General features: G+C 44.3%; 1 protein-coding gene across 2 annotated transcripts; it reads left to right on the top strand.

Moving 5' to 3' along the window:
• Positions 1–1,928: 1,928 nt before the first annotated feature.
• On the top strand, positions 1,929–24,988 carry LOC108022882 (retinal homeobox protein Rx). 2 transcript variants are annotated; one of them, XM_017092079.3, is made up of 6 exons: positions 1,929–2,536; positions 3,664–3,816; positions 8,506–9,627; positions 10,134–10,300; positions 23,304–23,469; positions 23,989–24,988. In XM_017092079.3, the coding sequence occupies exons 1-6, from the start codon at positions 2,173–2,175 to the stop codon at positions 24,738–24,740; spliced, it is 2,724 nt and encodes a 907-aa protein (XP_016947568.1). In that variant the 5' UTR covers positions 1,929–2,172; the 3' UTR covers positions 24,741–24,988. The 2 variants fall into 2 exon arrangements, with proteins under 2 accessions (XP_016947568.1, XP_050743802.1); XM_050887845.1 differs by lacking the exons at positions 23,304–23,469; positions 23,989–24,988 and adding an exon at positions 15,302–15,336.
• The last annotated feature ends 568 nt before the right edge of the window (positions 24,989–25,556 follow it).

The following is a 25,556-nucleotide window of genomic DNA, read 5'->3' as shown; positions in this document are numbered from 1 at the left end:
CACCCACACATCCCTGGGACGTAATTACGTTTGGCAAGCTCGTTATGCGTAAGAATAAACGCGCATTAAGAGCTCATTAGTTGGCACAAATCGAATCGCTGGGCCGAGAGGAGGGCCCAAACCAAAATGTCAGGGGGCGGTGGGCGCTGGGCGGTGGGCGTTGGCCGGGGGCCAAAGTGGGTGGCAAGTGTGCTGTGCGCCCGGTTATCTGGCATTTTCATTTAACGTGTAATGGAAGATAGCGTAAACGGGGCAAATTGAACCGAAGCCAGCGAGAGAAGCTGAATGAACTGCGCTGAAATGAAATGGCCGAGCTCTGGGGATAAAAACCACAACTCATGACAACAGGTAAGCAGCGCGATGCCGGCTAAATGTAAATGGTAATGGTATTGGCCACGCTTAATGGCTGGCTGAACTGGCTGACTGCGTCTATTACCCGGCTGACAATCAAGTGTCGGAAGTGCTGCGGGACGATTGGGGGCCTTCTAGGGGACTCACCCTCCCAGGCGACTTTAGCAAATTATTTTTGCCACCGAGCTAAAATTGCTTTGTAATGGCGGTATTCAAAACCGGTGGCGAAAAGAGAATCAGTAGCTACTGGTTGCTAAGATTAGAGTAAAAATACCCACATGAAGTACCATACGGTGTGTTTTATTTATTTTATTTTAATATAGTTTTAATACATTTAGATATTTTAGAAATATTTTTTAAGAATCTGCTGCTTAAGATGAACATTTTATAGGATTTTTTATACGTACTTTTAATTTATTTAAAGATATAATAATCTTTTTTGTTAAAAACGTTGTATTTTCCAAATGAAACAGAAAACTTAATCTATACTGTAATTCTTAAGTATAAATGAGTATCGGGAATTTTAGTGATTGCAATTTGCCAACTCCAAGACATAAAACAGAATATATTGAAGCTTTTAAAATATTTCATTTTTAATATGGTTCCTATCTAGTAAGGTTGGTAAAATTACATCTTTAATCTTCTTATTTATTTTTTATCATATTTTAATTTGGGTAAAAAAAACATGATACTATAACAATACAACCCTATTAAGAGCGGTAATGATAGGGATAATGGTAATGTAACTCCTTAATTCGAACTATTATTTGTCTGACAATAACATCTTAATTACTACACACCTAATCCTTATCCAGCTGCTAATTAAGCCTACTGACTTACCACAGAAGCCCTAATTCCCGACTCAAGAAACTTCCTTACCCAAGCCCCTATGCGAATGCTTTTAAGTTTATTTCCTTGACAAATGCCGCCTGCCGCAATCAGCTTGCAAATTTGTAACAATAGCAGGATATTAACAAAATCCACTTATGTATCCGTTTTAGGTTTCACGCTCCTTGGGCGAATCCGTAGAGCGAGACGGCAGAGCCGATGGGCAGAGCGAGAGAGCGATATGGAGAGGCACACACTTTGTGGCCTAAGCCCAAAATGCCTTTCCGATGCAATTGTGGTCGAAAAATCTGTGGCACCAAAGTCATAGTTCCGGGGACCGAAGTGGGTCCCCTCCCCGCTGGCAGGACATCTGGACGAAGGGCAGTAAGTGCAGTTAGTTTATTTTATTACGAAGCCGACAAACAAACCACTTGGCCAGGAGTCGAGGTCGGGGTGTCCCGAGAACCCATTGTTACACTCTGGGCTTCGGATCGCATGGGTATGGGATGTGGGATATGGCATTGGGAAGCATATCCCGTGCCGGAGAGCAGCGTACTGGCAGTGCCACCCCGCGAGTCCTGCGCACGCTCTCCCGCTCTCGAATCCTCTCCCGGCGTGACTCCGCCCCTGGGAAACACACACACACACAGGGTACCCCGTGTGTATATATAGATGTGGTGAGCTCAACCGGTTTCCAATTCGATTGGGAAACTCGAGTCGTCAGCGGCCACAGTCGCTGTTTTCGAGTTTATTGCCAACTCTGCCTTGGCCCGGTGCGCAACGGTTTCGGTAGTTGGTAGTTCCCACTTGCTATTCCCGCAGCCAAAGTTTTCCCGCTTGTGACTGACAAAGAAAATGCTTGACACTTAGCCAGAGGAAAAGTGCAGACAACTCCTAAAGAGAGATACAGATCGAAATACAATTCGTGTGTGTGTGGTGCCCCAACTGTGATCAATCATATCATCGCCGCCTAAAGTACTTTTGCCGACCCCCATGGATATCAAAGCTTCGACGCCGCCCGCCCTCGAAGTGGCTCCTGGCCAGCCAGGGTCGCCAGCGGGCAAGCCGGTGGCCATCTCTGGAGGAGCCACTGGTGCCGCTGGTGGGGTGGCCAGCGCCGGCGTGGCCTCCAGCAACACCGCCGCCACATTCCAGCACATCTTCGAGCAGCTCGTCCAGCAGGGCGGCGGCAACCACAAGCTGCCGCCCAAGCAGCTGGAGCACCTGCGCCACCTGCTCGGCAATGTGCGGGACGCCAAGAACCTGCAGATGATCGTGGAGAAGTTCAAGAACCTGGAGCAGTTCCACGAGCACTACGCCGCCCACCTGGCCAACAACAACACTGTGATCTCGGAAGGTGAGCTGCCCTTCCGACGGCAAATTTCAGTTCGATTTAAAATTCGAATGATTGAACTTTAAAACTTTACCAGTGGATTTTGATGGCTTTATAAGAAATGTTTGCTTAAAATAATTTTTTTACCTAATTTGAGCAGCTTTAAGGGACTTTTATTTACTTTATCATTTGGGAAATAAAACGGGATTTTAAAATACAAAGGATTAGGTGGGTTCATAGTAAACAGATTACATTTAACAAATGCATTTAAATAAATAAAAAACTTGGAATATTTAGTCAAAAAATTAAACTATGAAGAGTTAAATCAACTTAATGTGATACAAATTTTTTTTAATGATTTGTTCAATGTATTTAAAACTATGGGATTTCGCGACTTAGAACCTTGGTGTATAAGCTCTAACAGATTAATGTGAAAAGAAAAATATATTAAAAAATTTTCTCTCCAAATCTGTCTCTCTGTAAATCAACACAGTAACACTTGCCATTCATTTTTTGTTTAGCTATTTATTTTTATAAGCCCCAGTGTTTATTTTTCCCCCTATGTCCTTTGCCGGAAAAGGCTTGCAATTGTTTGATTATAGATTTAATTAACACAAATTGCTGCCGGACACGGACATTCCGGAGTTATCCCTCCCTCCCCCTGTTAACCCATGAATGCCGGAGAGTGTGCGTGTTCACAGCAATGTTTTTTAGTGCATTAACATGCACAGCGGAAAATTTGCGAGAAAAATTATAAGCTAATTGCAAGACGAGGCAATTAAAGGGATTTACGCGCTGCACTTTCCACTCGCCACCACTTGGCACAGTTTGTTTTAATTTCGTTAAAAATGCATAAAGCCATCAGGCAACATGTTGCCTACTTTCCAGCATGCCGTCGTGACAACTGGCCATTTTATTCGAGGGAACGGGAGGCGCGGGGCTGCCAGGTTGCAATTACAGCTTTTAGCTCGTTAAAATCGCAAATAGAGTTGTGTGTATGTGGACTGGACTAAATTTTAATACTTTCGAAATTGCTGACAAATTTGCATAGAGTCGCCGGGGTCTGGCGTGCGCCTAATTGACTTTGGCAAACTGTTGGCAAACAGGCTTTTAATCCCGGGTACCGTTTTTGGTTTTTCTGTACCCCACAGATAGTAACGACTTGCTGAAGGATAATGCCAGGAAGTTCGGATCGGGCGGCCAGACCCTAACGCCGCGCCACACAATCGATGCCATTCTGGGCCTGAAGAATCGCAATGGCACCGGGAATGGGAATGGCCGAAATGCGGAGGCGGTCAGCGATGGTAAGTCATAGAAAATAGAAGAACCACTAGTATTATTTGCCCATTAGCCGGTGATCGGTGGTTGGCTGTCATAAAAAAGGCAAATCGATTTCAATTACCCACTGGCAGCGAGCAGCTAGCAGCTAGCAGCCCAGGGAATCAACAAACACAATCGCAAAATTGTATTAGCCTTGACAGGGGGTGATGGCGGCTTACCGGGTGGTTCTGGGTGGCTCTGGGTGGGTGGTGGCGTCGGGACTTGCACTTTGGCAACGCCTCGAGATCCACGACAGCTGATAAGCAATCAGTCAGCGGTAATCGCTCGCCAAGAAAACGAAGCGAGGCCCGAAAAGGAAGTCACATTATAGAGATGGGATTAGGAACCCTCCTCCGCTTTCCTGGCTTGCCAATTTAAAGTTCTATTAGTCTCGCCTGGGCATGGACTGGGGCATGGGAATGTATACTTTTGAAGGCTTTTTAACTGGATTATAGTGGGGATCTGTGGTGTCAGCCGGCGACGGCTCCTCCCCGTCCGGTGGGTGCCAAAAATAGTCTTCTGCACGTCATTTATAATTCATTTCGCTTCTGTTTTGATTGCCGGCAAGCGATTGTCGCTCTCGCGTCCCGACCACGCCCCCCGCCCACTGCCTACCGTGCCACAAAATTGGCAGCGACTTGCGAAAAATGGGTGGGCATTGATATTGCCACGATTATGGTTATGGCCATAACGCCATAGCCTTGAGTCCTTGGATCATCCAGGTGGCGAGGTGAGAAATCAAGGAGTTGCTATTGCCATTTGGGCTGGGGAATACCGTTTTTGGTCCTTCTATTTTATGGGTGGGTGTGATCAGGTCCTGTTTTTACACAAATATAAAATCGTTTGTGACATTTCAGCCCATAGGATTTTATAGTACCTTAAACCATAGAATTAAAGTTATTCAACTTATAAATGGTCAATTGTTAAATTTACCATTTTATCGATTCGAAATTTGAATTATTTTATGGGTCAGTATTCATTATATGTGTATCATAATCGTAAAGAATAAAAAATTACTTATAAATAAAGTACCTACAGTCCCTTAATCAACTTAACGTTATATCTTATAATATTGAAATTTAATATAAAATACCTGTATTTGATCTCATCCATCAATAAATCCTTACTTTTTTTTGTTATTATGTGGAAATATACTTTTAAAACAAGGCCAACAATATTAACGCAAATAGCTCCAACTATAAAATTAATCGCAATCATCTCTAAAATTATCCAATATTTGCAATTACGCATTTCATTCCATTAACAAAGGCTATTATAATTTAGATATGTTGCCAATTCAGCAGTTTCCTGCCCACCAGCAGAAAGGCAAAACAAATGGCAGCAAGCAGATTTACAATTAATTCAATTAAGTGGTTTCATAAACGCTCAAAACAGACACCTCCACGCAGCCATGACTATGGTAAGGAGCCTACCGAAGACCCCAGACAAGCAATAACAACAACGTGATAAACAAATTGACAACAACATTAAGGGCGAATCAAAATGGCGCTGGGCGAAAACAGCGACAGCAACAAGAGCACAGGTTAAATGGCCGCAAATTAATTAGAAGCAGGCTAATTAGTGGTGGGGGGTGGTGGTTAAATCGGAGAGAGGGGGCGGGGGTTAACCTACAAGGCGAGCTCACAGCGCTTCGCATTTAAGCCATAATTAAACTGGCGGCCAGACACAAGCCGTCAAAAAGCATTTAAACTGACAGCTGGCGGCGGCGGTGGCGTCCCACGGGCAGAGAAGAAAGAGACGGGAAGAGTGCAGCAGAGAGAGAGGGAAGACACTGATGTAAAGACACTGATGTAAACAATCATTAAAAGCGCAGGAGGCACAAGTGCATTTGGCCAAGAAGCGAACAAAAAACTTGCTCTGCATCGTTAAGATCGAGATAAGCCAGAGGAAAGAGCGAAAGAGAGGGGGCTACGCTGGCAGAAAGAGACGGCAATCGAAGGCGATCCCCTTCACGATCCATCTACACGAGATCTGTTAAGCAGTTGACGCGGCATTAAATTGAGCATTAGGGCGTCTTAATGACTTTAATGCGTGTCTGTGGCCGTGCGTCGGCGTCGTCTTATTAGCCGCTTTTTGTGGCTTCCACCACTTTTCATAACTATACCCCCTATAGCCCCTCTGCCTCAAGCAAGCACTTGTGATTGACAGTTTTGTTTATGGCTTGTTTCGCTTTTTGATATGAATCCGATATCGCATCTCATCTGGCTGCAAAGATCTTCCGGCGAACAGAGACCAGCCGAAATGTGCATTTCCTTTCGGCCTGTGCCTGCCCTACCTGTTCGGGCCATGACTGTTAGAAAACCCGCTGCGGCTAATAACATATCAATTAGGCCGCCTAATGGCCCAGTATTGGGCCAACAATGGGAAACTGTCAAATCATCATTAGGATTAGACATTCGGAGGGGCCGAGAAGTGAAGAAGTGACGCGATTAACGTCAATTTGGGCTGGATTCTTCGGAAACACCAGTCAAACTAGAGCAAATTGAGAAGCCATTCTAATCAAGGCCTAGCATCTCTCCAAAGGAAAGTCTCTCGTTAGCAATTCGTACCTTTTAGCCTTACCAAATGGAGCATTTACCATCGTACATAATCACGTTCAGTTGCGTTAACAACCGACAAATTTTGAGCAGACAACCTGAATTGCCAGCCTAATGGAGCGCGCACGGAAATCATTTCTTAATTGATCTGTCGATCATATTTTACCGGGCTAGCACTGAATGAATACCCTGCTTGCTGGTTCAAGCCATCGAACCTGAGTGAATGGAAAGTGGCTTATAAGGCGGTTCATTCACCACTAGAAAACTTGGTTATCAACTGGATTTTGGTTTGTTTATGGATCTTATGGGGGATTAGATGGTTTAGAATTCAATATTTCTTAAATATCTTACACAAATGTGTCAATCATACCATAAAAACATTTTTAACTGTAAGTATATAGACCAAAGTATTTTTTAAACTAATAAATTTCTAATTTGTTGTTGAGATATATCTACAAGAGTATCTAAGAATTCTACCTTACTGCCTTCTATCTTTAGTATTTGATTTTCTATAACTAGTCATAAATTAAGTTCCCTTCCTAGAATTGATTTCTGCCCTACAATTTTTTGATTTATGTCACGTTATAACAAATTCCCAGCGATACATATCCATCACATCATTCACACTTTGGCGAATTGCTTAGGAAAGGGCCTCCACCTCCCTGTCGATAGGCAGAAAAACTTCTGTTTTAACCTTTTATTTTTCGCTGCTCACGCAATTAACTCACGCACTCCGTGTGGGCAACTCAGCGGTGCCTTTTTTCGGTGGGTTAAGGTGGTTCGAGGGGTTTCTCGCGGGGATTCGGTGGGTTGGTGGCTCTGTTCGAGCTGCTACTGTCTCTCGCCTCATGTGGCTCGCATTCAAATAAACCTATGCCGGCGTCTTTGTGCTACTTCATTTGCAGAGGCTTTCAAAACGAATTTCGTTGTTAATTTCATTAGCACCACAGTGGCTCAAAATAAAACGCATGCTGGGCGTGTAAATTTCGATTGATTGGTGAAAACGCTCGGAGAGGTTAATTCGGGGCATTTACAGTCTTCGCTTGGCTGCTGTTTAAAGTTAATTAGCCAAAATGCTGACCCAATTAATCGAACTGAGCCGAATCGGAATATAATTACATTAGGCAATCGACTAAGCGAAGCGCGGGCTTACATCGAAAAGCAATTATCCAAAAGACTATCAAATAATTACAGATATTCTCGAGCAGCAACTTCCTAGTCTGACTGGATAATTGGTTTTGTTTTCCATTCGCCCGCCCCGAAAGCCAATTTACCATAGAAATTGAATTCGGTTACACAAAATCCAGCCCAAAAACTGCCAGGTCCTGATATATCTAAGCCGGTTGTATGTAAAGGACCAAGCCAACTAATGACTTCCTTGCATGTCACGTGATATGCACAAGCGCCAGTTGGAGAACGCCCATTAGGGAGCCATATATAGTACACCCACGGCCTCATCTGGAACTCCTCCTCTGCTTTCCGAGAATTTTTATTGCCTCACATTGTAAATACCAGGCGTCTAATTGAAAGCCGTTTATTAGTGGGTGGGAGGTCAACAGGTCGACGGCTTGCTTTCTGCGCCGCCAACCACCAAATTAAATAACACGTTGCTATTAGCCCGGCTGTTCAAGGCTTTTAGCCAGGCCGGGCCAGCAAGTTGGCAAACAGCCTTATGACTTCGCTTCCCGCCTCATTGGGCACACTAATTAAAATCTAATCAGGTGGCTAAAGGTGAGGGCGTTTGGAAAAGGGGACCTCAGAGCCCCATTACGTCGTAGAAGCAATTGATCATGATCAATTAATTATACACTTAGTATTGGTATTGGTTTTTTGTACTTGGGCGGGGTTAATGGATCTTTGTGTGGCTTGGGAATATTTATTTATTGCAATTGTTTTTCTAAGATTTACGTCTTGGAAAAATTACCACTGAAGAGTTAAGCAAAAGCCTCAGCTGTAAGAAGTAAGATAGCTTCAAATAAATTTAATTGATAACAGAATACACTTTCAGAAAGTGTTTTCTAAACCGATATAAAAATAGGATTATTACCCACTCAAAATACTTTCCTTTTGCTTACTTACCAATAACCTTTTCTTGAAACCCCGCTGCCCTTTCAGGTGCCATTGACCCCTCCCTGGGCGACGAGGATGCCACGGACCTGCGCTGCGGCATGACCCTGACGCAGCTGCGCAGCATGGACAATCACATGGCCAGCATGCTGCAGCAGCACGCTAAGAACGGCGGAGGCCTTCCCTACGGCCCTCCCACTCCGCCGGGGGGTCAGCAGCCCCCAGTGCCGAATGCGACGCCCTTGCACCATGGCCAGCAGATGGGTGGAGGTGGTGGCGGCCAGCCAGGACATCCGACGCATCCCAGCCATCCGCCGCACCATGGACATGCGCCCTTCGGCTATCACAATGCCTTCGGCTTCGGGCAGGGGCATGGGTATGGACACCAGGAGGAGGCGGCGGGCAATTACCTCAACTCGATGCACCAAATGGTCGAGGCCAATCAATTGCAGCCGGGGGCCTCGGGCGGCGCTCCTCCGACCGCACTGCCGCCCAGCTCCTTTGGCAGTCATCAGCAGCATCTGGCCGCCTTGGCTGCCCAGGCGCAGGAGCAGCAGAGTCAGCAGAATCAGCACGGCAAATACGCCAAGTCATCGCCCACTGGAGCGGGTCCTCCCCATCATCCGCCTCCCTCGTCGGGGGCCTACTTCATGGAATCCCAGACGGCGCCTGTCGCCCCGTCGCAGATTGGCTACGACGAGCGTTCAATGTCCTCCGCCAGCGATCTGGAGGACGACGACGATGACGCGGCAAAGATGCAACTGGACGTGACCTCGCCGCCCACTCCGGCGCCACGTGGTCCGCTGGCCGCCAAGCGCAAGTCCGCCGGCGTCTTCTGTGATGATAATGAGCCAAAATTAGCCAACGGTCAGATGGGTGGCAATTACGGCATTCGGGCCCGCAGCCTGGAGGAGGTGCATCATCAGCAGCAGCAATCGCACCACCAGCAGCAACAGCAACTGCAGCAGCAGCAGGGCTTTCAGCACGACTTTCGCAGCAACAGCAATGGCAATAATGCTAGCGGCAACAGCAGCTCCGGCGATCATGGAGAGCGCCTGAATGCGGACAGCGACAGCCTGGTCAACGGCAGCTGCGCCTCCAGCGAGGATCTCAACCAGACCAACAGCAGCGAGCAGGGAGAGAAGATCACTTCCGGCAGCGACGACGAGGGTGAGTTCAAGTGCCATCATAGTGTCATTAAGTATTACCAAGTTAAACAAGTTTTAAAAGCTATGGCGACTTCGAGTTATAAAGTAATTATCAGGAGCATTTACACTGACCTACAAGGGCTTTGAAGTAGGGCTTTTCGACTTACGGAAGTTATTTTAATTTTGGAAAAAAACAAAATCTGTAGATTGATAAGATTTAAAAAATTACCAGAATTTTCACCATTTGTATATTTTAATTAAACCTTCTATTATAAAGACATATCGATTATCACAGATTAATCAAAACTATTGTATGTCAATATGAATTTTGTTTGATACATCTTAATTATTTGAATTTCCCTTCAAAGTTTATTAACACTGTTTTTAAAATGATAATTTTACGTTCTTAACCACTATTTTATCTATTAGTTTTAATTAAAACCTACTTTACCTTCCCAAAATCCTTATGATATCAAACGCATTCCATTGACCTCTCTCGAATTCTCCTCCATTTATTCTAATCGCCAGGCCAAGACGATAACTGCGCCAAGAAGAAACACAGGCGCAACCGCACCACCTTCACCACCTACCAGCTCCACGAGCTGGAGAGGGCCTTCGAGAAGTCGCACTACCCCGATGTCTACTCCCGCGAGGAGCTGGCCATGAAGGTGAACCTGCCGGAGGTCCGCGTCCAGGTTAGTCATCTCCAGTTCAGTTCAATCCCCCCCATAACAAAAACATATAGTATATTCCGTATCTCTTGTGTCTGAGAGTGATTTACACCCTTACCTCTGCTAATTGTGCAATCAACGTGTCTGCAGAGTGGAGTAACCGCCAGCCAGGCTCCGGAAATTAAATAATTTCCGTTTGCTATTTATTTTAACGAAATTAAGTTGTACCCGCTGCCTATCATCCCCTGGCATCTGAGGCTCCTGTAAATGCAAGGTGCTGGAGATATGCTTCTATTTTTATGGAGCAGTTGAAAGGGATTTATGGCTGGAGGATCCTTAATGAAAGCAGTACTAGATATTTGCATTATTTGATTGGCCTAGACAAGGATTGGTAGTAACTTAGCCACATTGTGCGTTTTATGCTTTGAATTAGTAAGCTAACAAGTACCGAATCGAATACATTTATTTTGGCATAACTCTTTTGGTTATTCATTTACGATTTTTACCCCCAACCAAGCGGCTTAATTTCCCCTTGGGGGCAATAATAATTGTCAAACTTTGTGCATAAATTGCCTCCGAGTGCATGGAACAATTTATGTCTCAATAGCAAAATGACAACGCCGAAAGAGTTCTCAAGTTGGTCGGTGGTTCCTTTTCTTCCGCGGAGAGAATTATGCATTTTATGCGACTATGCGCTTTTATGCTCGGCAGCAGAGACACTGGGGCAGTGGCAAGTAGCGATGTGGCAGTGTGGCGATATGGCGGGATGCCATGTCTGGCAGCCATTCGTTTCGGGTGGCAAATTGTGACGTGAACGGGCGGGGCGCCTCGTAAATTCCATTCACAGCGGTGTAGCATAAAATACGCTTAAGCAGCAGCGACTATCGATGGGTCAGAGTGGGTGTTACACAGAGAGAAATATAAATATTTGCAAAAAAAATATATATATATATATATTTAAAAATATATGCATTGTAATGGTTTCGAATGATAAATATTTCAAACATTTGGTAATTTTTTACCATCTGAATCCTAGATCCTTTAATATTTCTCAACCTACAACCTATAATAAATTATAAATATATAGCAAATTGTAATCACTTCCCTTTGAATTTTTTCAACGGGTATAATATCTGTTTGAAACGAAAATAATAAGAGAGTTTTTTGTTTCCATAAATTTATTATTCTATGAATTTTTTTATATTATAAATTCCATTTTAGTAAAATAATATTTCTCTATGCTCTCTATGGAGCTTGTACTTTTAGAATATTTCTAAAAGATATAATTTGAAACTGTATACTTTTATAATATAGCTTGTACTATTACTTCAGTGTAGTCCGTAGTAGTGGGAAAACAGGGAGTCTAGCTCCAACCTGAGGCTGCTGTAAGTTCCTGAGTGGACCAGGCAATTGGCATAGTTTTCCGACCGCAAACCCAGGAGTGAGGCAGCTGTGAGTAGGGGAAGTGAGCCCCATCCGGTAAATGCAAAGGACATATCAAATTTCACGATTTCGTTTCGTTTCCTCAGCCGACAAATCATTTTTATTGACTAAACATTATCGTGCCCACAGCCAGAGTTGGCGACACTGTCGTCGGCGTCTCCAACACAACACAGGACATAAATAAATAAACAAATACCGAAAATGCCGTATGTATTTATAGGCAAAGGTACAGCTCTAGCTATAGGAATACAAAAGTAATGAGGCGAAATCGCATAAAAATTTCTCCTTCTGGGCCTCCTGGCCCTCATGTGTCACTTTGTCAAATTGACACGAATTCAAATTATGCCAGCAGGAACCGAAACGAGCTATAGCTGTAGCTCTGCTGCAATCTCCAACCCTTTGACTCGTTTTTTCGATTTAGTGGGGTGCCTGGTTCACCGCCATCCTCGTCCTGTCCCTCGTCCTGGTCCCCAGCCTGATCCTGTGTGTTTGTAATCGTATTTGCGGTTAGTTTGCATGAAGTTCTAGTTATCGTTTTTACTCCTTTGCTTCCTGATTTTTTCTCCTGCTTTTTTTCTCTTTTTTGTACCCTTTGACTGGGCCTGGGAAATTGCTTGGTGTGCAACTCGTTGAAGGTGGAAATTTGTTTTGATTAAGTTTGCTCGCACACACACACCCACTATGTACACCCACTATAGGCTGGTGAAAAAAAAAAATAGGAAATGTAACCAAAACCAAAGTTGACTGAGTTGTTTCTTTCTGCAAAAACCCAGTCAGCCATCCACCAAATAGAATTTCTCGTTTAGATGAGTTCATTTCAGGGCCTCACTTTGGTCGCCCACTTTTCGTCGGTTTCTTTTTGGTTGCTGTCATTGCATTGTAATAGATTTGTTAAATGTTTGTTTAAAAAGTTTGATTGGATTTTGCATTTTGTGTATGGCAATGGAATGAATTTCTCTGTGGCTTGTTTGATTGTTGTTTAAATGGCAATACACGCTGACAGACCAGAGGGCCATGGCACAATGCAAGTTCAATTGAAATTCTGTCATTTTGTGGTTCAGCACTGACCCAAGAGACAACTAAAACAGGCTGCTAGGGCGGCAGCCATTAAACAAGGGTTAGGACTAGGCTCGAGGATTATCGTTGATGGTAACCAAAACAAAACGCGTTAAGGCAGCAAATTAAACGGCAGATTAACGCCCAGAAAAAACAGCGAAACGAAGCTAGACGATCATTAACACTTGCCGTGGCCACGTACATGGCTTCTTCCCCCGATGTAAAAACACTGGCAGCCTGAGAGCCGCAACATATGTCCTGGGAGATGACAATTACTTTTGTTTGGATTACTGGCTGACAGGGCTGAGTGCGGTTGCCCTCCTCCAGGAGGGTTGTCTGGCGCCCAGTCAAGGGTTAAAGCCGCCGTCGACTCAATCACACGCCACATTAAACCGGGCCCGAAAAGAGTTTAATTAAAACTTAATTTGCCATGGCCGAGCGCAGAAAATCGCATCCAGATGGGGTTGGTTTTGCAGAAAAAGATACGAATATCCAGAAGACGTGAGTGACATGTCTTGCTTTAGTTAGGCAAATAAACATGACTATTTCCATGTGCAACGAGCACTTCTATTGGGTTTATTAGCAGCAAAAATAAACAAAGAGGCAAAAGTTTGTGTCAATTATTTTGCATAGTCAAATGATTAAATATCGTAAACCTGTCAAAATATCCTGCGCCAAAGCAAATAATAATCCTGTGTAATAGTTTATTTATCTGCATATATTGCTCATACGACATGTGTGACGTGACACAGACAGCCCGGAGCTTTCCTTCTATCCGAGTGTGTGTGCATAAACAGCAAACAAATAAAAATGTCATTTCACTAACAAATAAAATAGATTTTTATTGCATTCCACTTGGCCTGCGTCTTTTGCCGGAGCTTGAATACGGATTTGCCCCGCACTCCCCACATTTTTATGCTCATTTCGTTGCGGGCTTCGTTCTGGTTTCTGCTTCGATTACTTTTTATTGAATATTTACTATACTTCAACTTTGGCATTCGTTTGCTTGCATGACCGTTTTATCGACAACTTCCCGCCCCGCCCCGCCCTCCTCGATATCCTCGAATCCGCACGTAAACGCTTTCGTTTTCACATGCCATAATAATAATGCATATTAGGTTCATTTGTTTAGACCCGCTCTTTGCCCCCAGCCCCATGAAATCCTATACAAATCTAATAATGAAAACGATCGCTGGCGCCGACTGCCAAACAAGCTCGTTCATCGCCATCGTCGGGGAACTTGAATGTCCTGTGCGGGTCATCAAATCGAATGAATAAAGCCATTGAATGCTTAAGTAGGCTGGTCCCACTGGGCGTTGGAATTGGGGGGCAAAAAGCTTTCAAACTTATTTAACTTATTGTCAAGTGGAGGTCCCTCCAGGACCTCGCAGTGGTCTCTTTGGTCCTTTTTGGGAGTGGCCGGGTCTTTTAAGGCCATTTATTAGGCACTTGTCCTGATTTGAGTCCGTTCGGTCAGTGTGCCCAGAGCAGTTAATGAACATTTGCATTACCATTTTGTGTGGAGCCCTCCCGTCGAAGTAATTAAATGACAATGAAATATGCATCAGACTCAAGCGGCAGCTGGCTTCAAGTGCCGTTCTTCGTGGGCGGAGGTGGGAGGGTTGAGGTGGAAGGTGGGTGTTAGAGGGTGGGTGTGGGCAAAGCAATTAACACATTATGCCACCTTGGCATAACAACAATAAGTACGGACAGGGGCCGGGAACGTAAGCCGGGGAAAACAAAACCACCGCAAGGGTAAATAAATGTCAGGTCACAAAGGGCAGACGGGGATAGGGAGTTGCCCTATCCGGAACCCGGGCTTATAATATATTTAGACAGGGTCTGGGACTTACGCTTGTATGCTTGCTCTACACATCTGCCGTTTATTAAAATGTATTTTGATCAACTGTCAACTGAAACAAAAGAAAACTTGAGTGAAGCTTACGAGTACTTGATATGAGACGGCTAATTTAGGTGACGCGGGTGGGTTTAAAAAAAGCTGGGGAAGGAGGGTCTGAAAATTGCTGAAAATATATTGCAATTTACAGGAGAAATTTATCATACTTTGCATATGCAAATAAATGGAATGGGCAGATGTTTGAGGGGTTAGACTTCGATAATAAAACTAGGAGGAAATGATCATCGTAAAACTTTGATATATTCACATGTTTTATTAACTTTCTTCTAAAATAAGGTATTTTAAATAGGGAACGGTAAAGAAAGTTGTATCTTTATTCTTCGTTTACATTTATTGCGCTGTTATTTTTCTCCTTACGGATTTTTTTTAGGAGAAGCAACCGCGAATTTAGATTATACAATATCTACCATAATGTATGGTGTTAAAGTGTTAAATTTTTCTTAATCTTTTTTGTTTTCTTTATGGTTATGTTTTCAGTGCAATAAAAAGTGTTTTCCTAAAATATATCATTGGAAAAAGTAAGCCAGTTAAATTAAAAAATATTTATTCTTTTAAATGATCAAAATATTGTTATTTATAAATGCTTTCGTTTTTCCTTTTTTTTTAAGCACTATAGTTCATTTTTCTAAGTTTTCTCGGCTCATCTCTATGGAACCTCAATATAACTCTAAATTTCGACTCATTTCTAATTGAAGACAGTTGACTAAGGAATCCAAAATCGGGACCGCATGCTCCCCACAGAAGTTTGCCGCTTTCAATTAACCCTCATTAGAAGCTCTTTTCGGGTCGGGAGAAGAAAGCCTCCTGCGATCGAGATACATACACGCCCACGCAGAATCCGTGTCGCAATTAATTAAACTTGAAAGCCAAAGCGCAGATAGCAGAAGCTGAATCAGAATCGGAATCCGAATCCGCGGGGTAGGGGGCATTGGGAAGAAGATGACGACGCAATTGCCGGGCGGCTCAAAGGAATCTCGAAAGCTGCGAGGGGGAGAGGGGCTGGGGGAGGTCTGGGCCGGAGATGCCGAAGGATCTGGCAAGGACCACATTGTCGGCATTGTTTGTGTTTGTTTGCGATGGCATCCAATTTCATTCTTTTATGCGACTTATTGAGTTTGCTCTGCGCCGCCGCCGCCGCCGTTGTATGTCCTTTAGGTCCTGGTGCGGAGGTCTGGTACGGGTCTGATGTCCTGGATCGGCCAAAGGGTGTTGTTGTCTCCGGTTCCTGGGCCCCGGGGCAGAGTTTAAAGGCAGCCAACTACGCGGCCGCCTTTCATGCGCATCCTCTCCACCGTTTAAGCTGCGAAACGTGTCCTTGTGCTCTCGCTATTTGCTCTGCCAGGACCTCGGCCATGATTGCGCTTTTTACGCGGCTAATACAATCAGAAGCGGCCACGTGCTGGGGATTTGCTTTAGTTTGCGCTCAGTTGTCTCAAATTCACCGTAACCTGTCAACACACATTTTAATATAAATGCATAAATCAAACGGAATGAAATTATAAATCAAACATGTAACCCCTGGGCTCACCCTCCGTCGAGGTCGCTTGCAACCCCCAAAAAACATCATAACACACTTGACAGCCCATGCCCACTCCACTTGTTTGGCTTAGAGCGAAATAAAATATAAACCAATGTAATCAAGCGAAGACAATTACAATTACAATGAAATTATTTCCCACTTTGTCAGGGTTTTTTTCTGTATGGTAAATTACTTTTTGCCAAAAAATCCTTGGATCTCTGAGAAAACAGCGTGGAGAGCAGCTGTTTCGGCAGGACTCTCCTGAAGTGCCGAACTCAAGTGTCAAGTGGAAAAACAGGGGGTGGGCTGCCCTGGAAGGTGGGTGGTTTATTTGGAGAGGCCATCACACCCCTCGTTGATGGGAACATTATGAATATTATTCAATTTGAACGCCTAAATGCTTTGTAATGAGTTGCACATCTGTTCGCTTCAGCGGGCGTTTTATTTATTTTTTTTTCCTTGGCTCGGAGTCAAAAGGCAACAGGATAAAGGCCAAAGTGCGGGTGCTTTTGAGTATTATGCCTTTATTGCATTACAGCCCTGTCCTGTGTGTGTCAGATGTCAAGGATGCACTCAATCCAGTTTAAAGTTTACAGAGAGATTCAATTATGACTTTGATTTTGGCTTGAGTAATCGCGGCATCCCGGGACTGATGAACTTCGTGTCCCCTATCTGCAAGGCAAAAACACTCCGATGCCTCGCTGCTGTCAGTTTAAATGAGCATTGGGCTTAAGTTGTCAAATTAGCGGCAACAATACAATTTCAATTTCGATCCACAGTCAATCAAAATAATGCCCCGGCCAGAGTGGAAGAAAAGGGAATTTCCAAGCCAAACAGGTAGAAATCGGGGGACTTGGTTACTTGGGCCTGCATGCGATACGTAAAATTTGACTTAATCAGCTTTATATAAATGCCTACTTTGACAACGATTGGGGTGCTGGGGCCGCAAGCCCACATATGTACGCTAATTATGTCAGGCCCAAGCGGCTTATTATAATTTCAGACATCATGCTTATGGAGCTCACAAAACAGGGAACTTCTCCGCGCTCAGAACACCGTTCTCGGCTCGCTTTTCCGCTTTTAATTAATTCCCGCTGCCTGCTAATTGGTTTTATGCGTTTCCCAAACGAATTCCTCCCGCCGACTGCATAAATCACAAAACACTTAAACAATTTTCCAAGCTCGGGCCTCGGCCGCTCGTTCACGTTGATTACGTGCTAATTAATCACCTAAACAAATTTCGCTTCGGCTGGCAGGTGGAATAACTATAACAACAATATTATTTTCGAGAGCACGCAAATTATAATTAAGTTATCAGGGGACAAACTTTGAATGCGAATAGGCCCCGAAAACTCTGCTGGTCTGCACGGTAGAAAAAACCTTGTTAATTTTAATGAAAACTTGTTAGAAAGCTGTGGTAGGGGACTTGGAAACTAATATAATTTGCAGGTTATGTATCCTCTGTAATTTATAAACCTATTTCCAACTTTTGGCATGGTATATAATTTTTTAAGAATATTTATAAATATTGAAGTCATAATATCTAACATTTTCTTATACACTTTAAATCATAACGTGAAGAAAGCAAATAAAATGTGCAACACGGAAAAAGCTTAATTGCTGCATGCATATCTCCATCTTTCTCGCACTCCCTTTAGTAACGGGTACCTAATAATGGAGGCCGCCGACCAAGCTAACTTTCTTGTTCCTTTTAAGAAGGTTTTTTTCCCAGTGCACTTCCCTCTACTTGTGTGTCCCCAGAAATTATTCAAATTGAGCGTGGCAACTGCTCAGAACGAGCCTGAATCAGATCCCCCGCCCATCCCCGGGGGCCCTCGACTGTTGCAAATTAAAAATGCGTCAACAGAAATTTGTCCCTGTGAATGTGAATGAGCCGGGAAAGTGGCAGGGACCAAGGACTAAGGCCCCGTGCACCAAACACCGAACCCCGTGTGACAATCGCGCTAAGCAACCCCGAAAGGAGCCCGGTATTTGTCGTCCTTTGTAGCCGATTTAACTGCTTATTAACTGTGCGTGCGCCCGTTTCTTTCGCTCGGAATGCTGCCCGGCATGTCAGCGAGTAAATAAATAGCTAATTAAATACAGGGTGCCACGTGGCTGCTAGCAAACACGCCCCGGCAAACAATCCTCCCCTGCTCCTGCTCCTGATCCGGCTCCTTTTGCCTGGCCGAAGTCAGTTTCATGGAGCAGGAAACAATTGAAATCCCAAGGAAACCCGAGCCCTGATCGAGTGGGTGTCGGATTGGCAGCTCGCTCTCCTCGAAGGGATTTCCTTTCCCCCGACTTTTCCCATGGCGACATTTGAGGCGGAGTCACTGGCCGAGTCTGCGGCTGTCAGAGAATCAAGATTTGTCGCGTGTCTGGCCTTCGATTACAGGACTCTCGGCGGAAAAGTAAAACTGCAATTAGCCAGGGTAAGGGGGAGTGTGAAAAGCTCAAAAGCCGGAGCTAAAAGTGTGGGAGTCAGAGGTCGTTACGTGTCCTTACAGCATGGAAAGTTGTGATTTATTGAAACTATGTATAGAAGTTGGAACGAAAAGATGTTCTCTTTGTTAGTTTCAGTTTTGTGGAGTTGGTATACTCACTCAAAAGTTTTGCTGACCCAAACAGCTTTAATTATTAAGATACACTTACATTTACTACTATGAGAATGATATACCTATTCTGAATACAAGGTCTGAATTAACAAGTTCAATAGGATACTATCTTATATATACCTTCAAGAATCTCCCCTCCCCCACACTCCGCCGCCAAATCCAAGCCAAACGGCGGTATCGAGTGTAAATCAATACGCTTGTCGGCTCTTTAACTAATTAAAACATCTTGCGGATTGTGGCCGTCGTCAAAGCTTTTGTCTTTGCTCTAATTCGTGCTGAATCGCACAAAGAGCCCGAGCGAAACAGGATGCCCGAGCTTCTGCTTCTGCCTCTGCTGCTGGGCCTCAGAGGGTCCTGCTTCTTGGCTCTGGGTCCGGAACTAAAAGCCAACAATGGAATAAAAAACATGTCATAAACTAGCAGGGCAAGGACTCCACGCTGCGGCATTGTTCCTGCAATTTCGGGATGGAATTATGACAGGCCCTGAAAGAATCGAAACGGACTGCTGAATGCTTCGTGTCTGTCGCTGTCTGGGACCAGGACAGCCCTATAATTAGGCTCCCCCTGCCAGGATTCGAGGATTTTTTAATTGAATTAAAGCTTGCGCGAGGAGCGGCCGGAGTTCCCATGCAGTTTGCATTCGGGTTATTACCTTAGGCGCCGCTATCAATATCCTTGAACGCAACGGGTTGTCCTGCCACGACTTTCGACCCATGCGCCCCTAGGGTCGGCTCTCTAATTGCAGGACACGCTGGGCATATATATTTTCGCTTCCATGCAATTAGTTCGCCTATCGCAAATCGAGAAACAAGCTCAAACAAAGTGCATTCGATGGCATCGAGTTTTCAATCAATTTGATTGAATTGCATGACAAACGGGCGGCACTGGGATAATTATAGTCCTGTTTGCAGGCATAATGGTTATGCCATGGCCGGCCAGCGAGTTCTAAGTAGATCGCACGAGCTGATTCCGATCCGCTGACCCCCCGTAGGGAGCGATACATCTACGCTTTTTACTCTTTCCATTCGCAAATCAGCCTCTAACCAGCACGTTTCTGGGGAATATATTATTTATTACATTTGCCTTGTATATCATAAAGTCCTCTTCCCATTTTTAAACCAACCAAGTGAAAAATCTGGTGATATCCAGTCAAACAAAAAAATAACATATATAGTTCTAAATATGATAAATAATGTATATTATTTGGTATAATCTATATTCAAAATCTTTCCTTAAGAACAACCACCAGAGAAAATATTGTAATTCAAATGCATTTCTTACAAACGCATTTCTAAAAGATGAAGTCCATAATATTTTAAAACTCTCTCATCAATAAGGGAGCTCCTTTACACTCCAATAACCTAGAGTGTGAGTTACAATAACAACCTCATATTTATTATGCTTCTTGTCCAGGGATTTCACCTAATAGGCTTCACATAAACCTGGCGTGTGGTCAAGCCCTGGTCAACATCCTTCCTTCTGTGTTCTCCTGCTCAAAACCAGGCTTCTGATTTGGGAAATTAATTGTCCCGGGATCCCTTGCCTCAAGACCCAACGACCTAGCAAAAGCGGAAGTATGAATAAACCAACAACAAGCGCTTTCTGTGTAATATCAAGTCGAACTGCAACAATTGAACCACCCCCTCCTAACCAACCACCCCCCGCTATGCCAGCCCAACGCCAACCCCCTCCGTTCCCCCTACAAGTTGCAAACAGTTTTATTAAGCTGCTGAAGCTCTTGTGTGTTAAAAGTCAATTTTCCAATTTGCAAACTGTCAGAAACATTCGAAAAGCAATTTCTGCCACACAGCGAGTGAAAGAGAGGGCCGCACTTAGTCGAGAGCGAGAGGGAGAGAGCGCACATTGCGTATACGCCTTGTATGCTGTGTGAGTTACTTCAACCTCTATGTGGGGTTATTCCCAGTCTTCCTTTTTTCCTTTTTTTTTGGGTGGAACGACACTTTGCGGCACAAGTTTTCCAATAAAACGGCAAAACTTTGCTGCGAACAAAATTAAAGAAGACGACAAGGAAAATGGTAGAATGACACAGCCAGAGGAAGAGCAAAATGATGATGATGTTGTGGCGTTTTCCAGGGGGGGTGGTCACAAATTGTTTGCTGCCAATGTGAAGTTTATGAAAAAGATTAAAGTTGAAAAGTGGTTGCCTGATGGGTGTGTTTGGGCTGGCAGGGGGGTTTCTTGTGGTGAGTCGCGTGCTCCACATGAATGCCAAATTGCTGCAGGCCTGCTCGATAGCTGGGTGGTGGGGTGGCTGGGGCGTTGGGCGGTTGGGTGGCTGTGTGCTTTTTGAGGACACAACCGGCTAAATGTAGCAAAATTGAAAATGGCTGAAAATGGGGATGCCTTGCTCTCTGTGTGTGTGTGTGTGTGGTGTGTACCCGCCTGTTTGTATTTGTGTCTATGGGGTGGAAAATTGAGTTTGGTCCATGTCATGGTGAAAAGAGGCGAGGGGAGGGATGGCGTGCTGGGTGGTGGGTGGCGACATCAACAGCCAAAGATGAAAGCAGACAATTTTCCCAACTTTCGGGTGGATGAGCGTGGTGTTGCTTAAAGGTCATTATGATGTTTGTGGGCGTGCCACCCAGGCAGAGAAAGCCATCTCTCTTTCTCTCTCTCTCGGGGGGCTTATATGGGGGATTTTCATTATGGCGCGCCATGAATGGAAATTACAAAATTGATTTTGATGATTTAATTAAAATGAAGAAGCACAAACTCAAATTATAACAGCCAGCAGAGGCCCTCTCTTGCCTTCTCCCTCCGTCCGATTGAGTGTGTGCGTGTTCGTTTGAGTGCGAGTGTGGGGGGCTGAATGTGGCCTAAAGCTGCTAACTTTAATTTATTTTCTTCGTACAGATTTGAGAGACAGGAAATTAGACTTTCTAAATGGGATTTCAATTTGGTTGAGCAGGGGAGGGAAGGATGATGGGGAGGATGGGGAAAGGGGAGCCAGCGGCATGAGCCATTTTGTTATTGTTGCCTGTCTGCTCTGCTAATTGATATCCGACAGATATTGAAAGATAATCAAGGAACAGCTCTAATTGAAACGGATTTGATTGGCTTTTGATTAGCATGAAATGAGTTTTTGATAGTTCTCAATAAAATAGAAAGCGAAATTAAAAAAAAAACGAAATATATTCAAAGCCAATTTTTGCAACATTTTGAACTTTATATTTTGTTGATGTTGTTAAATAGTAAAAAGTATTTTTGCACTATTGGTAACAAAATTAATTAGATATTTGACAAGTTTTTTTTTTAACATATTTATTGTTTTACTTTTTAATCCGATTGGGGTACAACTTTTTTTGAAATTAACAATAAAGAAAACCAAGAAAACATTCGGGATAATAAATAATGACACTTTTAAAAACATTTCTGAAGTTAATCGTCGTTACCATTACCTTCTTAACTCATTTTAAAGTTTCTCCCTCTTGCTGGCTAGTGTATTTTTAATTAAACCATTTCAAATTACATTTTCCGACTGGCAAATTTGTTTTGCAAATCACTTTCGGGGCAACGAAAATAATTTTACGCACCATTATCTTTAATTAAAGAGCCGCAGACCGGCTGAAACCAGAGCACACAAACACAAACACGGCCGCTCGCACGCACGCGCTTACAGGCGGTTGTTTATGTCCTTGTGGCAGGAGCAGCAACCAAAAACGGCAACAACGGCAAACAACATTATTTCATGGTAATGAAATTTCCATCAGAAATAATTTCTTATTAATTTGCGCAAATTGCATTTAATTACTTTGAGCGTGGCAGCAGCAGAAAGTGGGCGCCAGAGGAGCCCGAGGGGGTGGCAATAACAAGGCGGGGGGCAATGAAAACTTTCCCTAGGTGGCTTTTATCCTTCCCTCTCTGTTACTCCTTGTCTGGCTGTCTCTTTCTCCCGTTGCCACTAATTAGACAGCCACACTAATACACACTCATTGTTGCGATAATTCTAATTAGAGCCAAGGCAACTAATTGAGTTTTATTTTATTTCCTTCGTTACTTTGCTTGATTTTCCCCGTGTGTATGGGTGTGTGTGTGTGTGTGTGTGGGGGGGGGGGGGGGGGGGTTGCTGCTCAGCCATTTTGTTTGCCCGCCTGTGTGTGTATGGGTGGGTATCTCTGCTGGCATCTCTTTTTGTAGGTGTGTGTGTTTTCATTAACAATTTTGCGTTGGCCGCCATTTTGCTTTTTGTCTTGTGTGACTCTCTCTTTCTCTTTTCGAGCTTCCACTCTCTCTGTGGAGCTCTTTCACCGCTCTCCTTCCCCCTCAGCTTCTGCTTTCCGTTTCCGTTTTCTAATTACGCGTTGTACTCTTATTCTTGGAAAGAAAATGTCTTGTTATTGTTGCTAAACGCCCGATTAAATTAGCCCGTTTCTTTCCAGGTGATTAATTTAATTGCTCCAGCCAGCAACCCAATTAGCTAACCCATCTTCTCGCCTGCTCTTTGTTTTCCAGGTGTGGTTCCAGAATCGCCGCGCCAAATGGCGTCGCCAGGAGAAGTCGGAGAGCCTTCGCCTAGGCCTCACACACTTCACCCAGCTGCCCCACCGGTTGGGATGCGGTGCCTCCGGTCTGCCTGTGGATCCCTGGCTGTCGCCACCACTGCTCAGTGCCCTGCCAGGTAAGAATCTATTGATAAACTGCAGTTCTTAAATTTAAATACTGAAGACCCATGTTGATATAGTGATAACCTATAGAGTTGAACTTTTTATTTATTATCTTTAGTACAAACTCTTTTCAGCAAATGCTTTTTTAAAATGTTATAAAATTTTTAAGTTAAATTTCAATTTGAAATATTAAATATAACTAGTAGGGTAGTCAGCATTTGCTATTAGGGGCTTTTTTCGAATAAAATGTATGTTGCATACTTCTGAAGCCAATGTTTTGCACTTGTTTTCACCTAAAATAAAGGAGTTAATAAACTTTTTTTAAATACATTTATATTTTTATAAATTGTATATTAAATTTCCAAATATCTTATTTCTTACTTTGATAAGCAAGTTATACAGGGCATTAAAAAGGGGATTTTTCTTGATTCATGTACTTGAACTCTCCAATTACCAAAGTAATTTAAATTAAAAATACAATTCCTGTGCAAGATACTTAATTATTTCTCCCGTCCACTCTTTCTACCCCTTAGGCTTTCTGTCGCATCCGCAGACGGTGTACCCCAGCTATCTGACGCCCCCGCTGAGCCTGGCGCCCGGCAACCTGACCATGAGCAGCCTGGCGGCCATGGGTCACCACCACGCCCACAACGGGCCGCCGCCCCCGCACGTGGGTCACGGGGGACATGGTCAGCCGCAGCCACCGCCACCGCCGCCGCCGCACGGAGTGCCCCACCCGCACGCCAGCCACCACGTGGTGCCCCTCTCTCACCTCTCGCCGCACCTGTCACGCATGTCGCCGCATGCGACGTCCTTGGGCTCGCCCCACCACGGCGTGAATCCCCTCGGCACGCCCCTGCACAGCAGCCTGCCGCCCAGTTCCACAGCGACGACCATGTCCGCCACCGCCGTAGTGTCATCCTCGCAGTCGTCGTCCTCCTCCGCCTCCCTGGAGTGCAGCGGTCCGGATGTCTGCATGTCGCCCCAGAACCTGAGCATCGGCAATGCCGACTCCAATGGCGATGGACGTGACCTGAGCAGCGACCTGGATGGCGGAAGCACCAGCAGTAATCCGGGCAGCAGCATGGACAAGTGCGCAGCCAGCGCCAACATCGAGCTGCTGGACGTGGGACGTGACAGCCCACCTCCACCTCCGCCTTCGGGGGGGAAGAGCTCCGCGGGAACCCCACCGGCGGACATGCGGAGCAACTCGATCGCCACCCTGAGGATCAAGGCCAAGGAGCACCTGGACAATCTGAACAAGGGCATGGTCTCCATTGTCTAGCCCCAGACGGTTCCCGACTAACTTCAGCTCCAATCAAAAAGCATTCCCACTCCCATTCCCATGCCCCCATATCATCTTATTGGTGTGTTCTAAGTTTAGTGAATTTCGTGTTGTAAGGACTTATTTCGGAAGCAGTTTCTTATATGGTTAACTCAACATGTGCAAAGTGTATTTGTAAAATTTCAATTAATTCGATAAAAAACGGCTGATGAAGAAGTCAATCCTAATGCATATTAGCACAAAATAAATACGACAAGTTTTAGCTCAAATCGATGGTGTTTTTCTGGGGGTGTTAAAATCTTTGGATCATTTAATATCTCTATTTTTTAAGGATGTACAAAAATTATAACCTGGAAGGACATTCTAACCAAATAAATATGGCACGTTTATATATATATATATGTCTTTAACATTCTGGGAATGGGTTCAATTAGCAGGGAGCCAATCAGGGAGGTAACCCGAGGGGACGTCAGCCATCAATAACCCAACTTGTCGGGCCAATTATGAGTGCTTATCTGCCCCACTAATCGCCTGTTCAAGGCTACTTAATGACTTGATTAATAAGAAAATCGGGAGACATTGAGCAGAAAATGCTGACAAGCAGTAATTAAATGCAATTAAAAAGGACTAAATGCAGAGCAAACAAAGGACTCGCAGTAGCAGGGGGCTGAAACAGGTGCAGTAGCCGCAGTTGAATTTAATAAAGTAACGAATAAAATTATAATTGATTAACGCCGAGGGCAATTAAAATGCAAGCATGTTGCCCACGCCAGGGGGTAACTACCTGTATAAATCCCGAACGCTAGTTTCAGGACG

The sequence above is a fragment of the Drosophila biarmipes genome, chromosome 2R (genome assembly GCF_025231255.1).
Source record: "Drosophila biarmipes strain raj3 chromosome 2R, RU_DBia_V1.1, whole genome shotgun sequence".
In the NCBI taxonomy this organism is placed as follows: domain Eukaryota; kingdom Metazoa; phylum Arthropoda; class Insecta; order Diptera; family Drosophilidae; genus Drosophila; species Drosophila biarmipes.
This window is presented reverse-complemented; position numbering and strand designations above follow the sequence as displayed.